This window comes from Lycium ferocissimum, chromosome 3, assembly GCF_029784015.1.
Source record: "Lycium ferocissimum isolate CSIRO_LF1 chromosome 3, AGI_CSIRO_Lferr_CH_V1, whole genome shotgun sequence".
Taxonomy (NCBI): Eukaryota; Viridiplantae; Streptophyta; class Magnoliopsida; order Solanales; family Solanaceae; genus Lycium; species Lycium ferocissimum.
Genome location: NC_081344.1, coordinates 12,485,544 through 12,489,929, shown reverse-complemented (window position 1 = coordinate 12,489,929; position 4,386 = coordinate 12,485,544). Strand labels below are relative to the sequence as shown.

The 4,386-nt window shown below is 32.1% G+C and overlaps 1 protein-coding gene across 1 annotated transcript; it reads left to right on the top strand.

Annotated features, from left to right (window-relative positions):
* The first annotated feature begins 251 nt into the window (after nt 1–251).
* On the top strand, nt 252–2,219 carry LOC132050949 (universal stress protein PHOS32-like). Its single transcript, XM_059442275.1, has 4 exons — nt 252–615; nt 1,389–1,501; nt 1,611–1,729; nt 1,992–2,219. The coding sequence occupies exons 1-4, from the start codon at nt 441–443 to the stop codon at nt 2,080–2,082; spliced, it is 498 nt and encodes a 165-aa protein (XP_059298258.1). The 5' UTR covers nt 252–440; the 3' UTR covers nt 2,083–2,219.
* The last annotated feature ends 2,167 nt before the right edge of the window (nt 2,220–4,386 follow it).

Sequence of the window (4,386 nt, the reverse complement as noted above, 5' to 3'; positions counted from 1 at the left end):
ATATTAATTCATAATATTTATTTGGATTAATATTTCTTTAATTTAAAATATAATCTAAAATATTTTATGAATTTGTATTCAATAAAATTTAATTGTCTATGATATGTACTAAAATTTCCATGTCAAACAAAAATGCATGTATTTGAGTAGACGTCTATCTGTCTTTCTTTCTTTCCCAATTCAGCTGTAACACAAAAACAGAAAGAGAAGCCAAAAAACGAAAATAATGGATCAAGGTTTCAGCCTAGTGGCTATAAATTAAACGTGCATCATTTAGAATAGAGTCACTATACTTCTCATTTTCCACTATTCACGTACCACCTCTAACACAAAACCAAATTAGAGAGGAAAAAAAAAGAAAGGGAGACAAAACCGTTTCTTGAATTGTTTTTTCAGTTTTCACAAGAAGAAAGTAATTCTCTTCTCTTTGTTAATAAGAAATGGGCAAGGACAAGACTATTGGTGTGGCAGTGGATTTTTCAAAGAGTAGCAAGGAAGCTCTAAAATGGACAGTTGAAAACTTGGCTGATAAAGGTGCCACAGTTTACATAATACACATCAAAACTCACACTCTCAGTGAGTCCCGCGATCAGCTCTGGGCAAAAACCGGTTCTCGTAAGTTCCTCTATCAATGAAATTTAATATGTTATAAGTACGTCCATTTAGTTGTGGAGTTAAAGGAAATCAAGGGATTTCAATTAAATCCCCTTGGCCAGAAAATTGTGTTCAGCAAATAAGCTAAATATTTGAATTGTTGAATTTAAAAATCTCATTGACGTTAGAAAAGATTCTAGTTTAGTGGTAATTAAAGGGGTTCAAATATTGCCTATTTCAATCAAAAGTACAAATACTAGTATGCCACTCTAGTATTTTTCTAAATCCTCCGCCACTAGTTATACCATGTCGTCGCACATTTAACATTGTAGGTAGCTAGTTCCATGTCATGTGGGAGTAGTTATTTTTAGGTGACTCGTATTTGTTAGGCATCCATATTTACTTGTTCATGTTTGACTTGTCACTTCCTTTAAGAAACAATAAATAAAATGATAAGTTTTACTATATCACCCCCTTGTTATTATTAGTTATCTCACTCATTGTGAAATGAATTGGAAAAAATACTATGCACTTAAAATAAGTATAAAATGATAAATTATCTCTTAGTTTCCAAACTGCATAAGTAATACCAGACATATGCTTTTAATATAAGTAGGGGACAATTAAAAATGGCGGAGGGTGTGGTATCTCTTAGATGTCGTGGTGGAGTAAATATTCTTTTACACTGTCAGTAAAAATTAAACTATTTTCTTTTTTATTTTTGGATAACCTTTTTTTTTTTTTCTTTATGATGTGGGTTTGATTAATTACTTGATTTTTTTTTTTTTTGTTAGCTCTTATTCCATGGGTGGAATTTCGGGAGCCTGATGTGATGAAGTATTATGATATCAAGAAGACTGATGTCGAAGTTGTTGATTTGCTTGATAAAGCTGCTAAGCAGAAAGAGGTAATTTTGATCTATTAATTACTAGTAGTATATGATTTTCTTAAATATTCTAATAGCCTTTTCTTTAGTCATTTTCTTGAAAGTATTGATCCATTGATTTTTTGTACAGATAAACATTGTGGCAAAAGTGTACTGGGGAGATGCAAGAGAAAAAGTGTGTGACTCTATTGAAGATCTGAAGTTAGATTCTTTGGTCATGGGTAGCAGAGGCCTAAGTGCTATCCAAAGGTACATATTTTCCGCTTAGACAATAAAATCTGTCATTAATCCTATGTAACAATGAATTAGCGATAAATTATATAAAAAAAATGTTAGCTACGAGCTATTATTTAGTGGTGAATTAGAGACGAAATTTGTTGCTAATTTCATTTTTTTTGTGTAGCGTATTCATTTTCCCTTGCATCCCTATGTGGGATTTACAAATCAATATTTTACTCTTTTTTTTCAATTCTCTAAGTACTTCACTAACGTTTGGATAAAAAAATTTCAGGATAATGTTGGGAAGTGTAACAAACTATGTATTGAACAATGCAGCGTGTCCAGTGACTATAGTAAAGGATCCTGATTTCCACAAGCATTAATGACAACTAACTGCTCCAACGTGAGCCGTGATGCTCATTGAATAAGAATGTTTTTTACCCTCTTTATATCTCTTGAAGCTTAAGATATATATATATATATATATATATATATATATATATATATATATATATATATATATATATATTCCAAACCTATCTAATTTAACTTTTAAGGTATTACTTAATATGTAATAGACAAACAATGTACATGTTTAGTAGACAATTTATGAATATCGCATAATAGAAAAGACGTCGGTCATTTTGTAGCCACTCTAAACGCACTTTGTCAATATTTTACGGATAAAAATCTAGATAAGAAATTTAAATTTTATGTTGTAGTCCATGGTAGAACTAATGGTATTTTTCAAACCTGGATGAAGTTGTACATTCTATCAAAGATATAAGCACTCTTTTAAAGGCTTTAATGATTTCGCCGAGGCATTAGACTATGCTAGAGGAGTATTGGGACCAAACTATTATGTTTCTCCGGCTCTCGGACAAAATCGGATAACCCCTCGCATAATATACAAAAAGACACGGATAAGGTGATTTTTGCGATCACTGCTCTTCTATGAGCCATCGAGACCGTCGAAGACTTAACCAAATAGAAAGAAACACTCATCCAAGAAAAAATAAAACTCTTGGAACAAGCAAGCATTGTTAGAACAAAGATTACAAGCGATTAAGTTTGAATTAGTACAATCCCGAGTTCTCCATCTCGGACAAAAATGGATGAGACGGGTGTGCATTCCCAACGAATGCAAATAGATCCATCAGACGGATAAAGATACGGCTAGTCCTGCTCAAACGTAGCTTAGAAAGACTCATCAAATCCGTTAATTGCGTCACTTGCCAAAAAGGAAGATGAGGATGTTCATCTCTCAGACAAAGACGAAGACTACCAAAGACATCGACGCAAGGAGCTACTACCAAGAAAAGATACTTGCAAAAAAGAAAAAAAAATGACAATATAGAAAGTGTAGTTAAAGAGACTTTGGAAAGATTTTTTCCAAACAAAAGTAACAAGACAAGTATGTAATCAAGAACCCTAGTCCAGTAATTATCTCCAAGCCCAAGGATGTCACCACCCATAGTTCACAGAAGGAGATATGGTAAATTTTCTAATGTTGCATTTCAAGATTCACAAGACCCAAACGACTACGATTCGGGAATGAGTTTTGATTCGATGCACTACATAATTTAGACACTTAAAAAAAAAAAACATATATATATATATATATATATATATATATATATATATATATTGTGTGTGTATGTGTCAAAAGCAAAATAATCAAGAAAATAGTCATGATGAGACAAAAGATCGAAGATTCGGCTAGAAGACATCAAGTAAAAAAGTAACTTTAATAAAGCAACATGAGTAAATGGACGGATCGGCTAATGGGACAAGAAGATAAAGCAACTACAAGAAATGGACAGATCAAACAACGGACAAGAACATTTAAGTTTTGAACAAGTTCACGTGACGATTGGGCCCAAAGAAACCCTATCAACTTCAAAAAGATTCTTCAACATTTTGAAATCCAAAGTCAAGTCCGCCAAGACACCTATAAATAGAAAGATTTTGTGGAGAAGCGAAGACATCACCAACAAGAGCAACAACCACCTCTCTCTAGAAAATTTTCATATTCCCCTTCCCTTTCATCAAATGCTCCAATCCCTTACCCAACCAAAAATCTGTGTAATCTAAACTCCTATCGTAAAATATTATGAGTCTTTTAATAACTACCCCCTAGTGTGAAGTAGTTTTTGGGGTTCCCGAAAGGAAACCTCCCTCCTTCTTCAAACCATGTAAGTTTATTTACTATGTTTTTCGTACTAATCTCCCTACTATGTAAATTATTTTGTGATTATCATGTTTAAGTAATTATTTCCTTATCCTCATGAATTTGTTATTCTTAGTATATGGTTATTCTCTTAACTTCTTAATAACCTCGATGGATTAACCTGTAAATTCCTAGGTTTAAAAGAGGCCGTTTTAATGTCTAAATAAAGGACGACGTCGGTCAGTGGTTACCGGGGTGGTTAAAGAAGACCGCTATTAAGAACAAAGGTTAAGAGAAAGAGATGAACTAAGATAACAAAGTTCGTGACATAAAAAAAAAAAAAAAAAAAAAAAAAAAAGACGAAGTTACTGTTCAAAAAAGTACTGTTATATTTATCGTTCAAAAAAAAATTTGGGAGATAGGAAAAATTAGTTATAACTACATAATAAGAATATATATATATATATATATATATATATTTCTGGCGGGTTATAGCAAGTTACTATTCTATTTCCTA

What these genes read in the sequence shown, in the direction of transcription:
- LOC132050949 (XM_059442275.1), top strand. Translation starts at nt 441, where the DNA reads ATGGGCAAGGACAAGACTATTGGTGTGGCAGTGGATTTTTCAAAGAGT. An exon ending in AAGCTGCTAAGCAGAAAGAG is followed by an intron (nt 1,502 to 1,610) that starts GTAATTTTGATC and finishes TTTTTTGTACAG; the next exon opens with ATAAACATTGTGGCAAAAGT. An exon ending in GGCCTAAGTGCTATCCAAAG is followed by an intron (nt 1,730 to 1,991) that starts GTACATATTTTC and finishes AAAAAATTTCAG; the next exon opens with GATAATGTTGGGAAGTGTAA.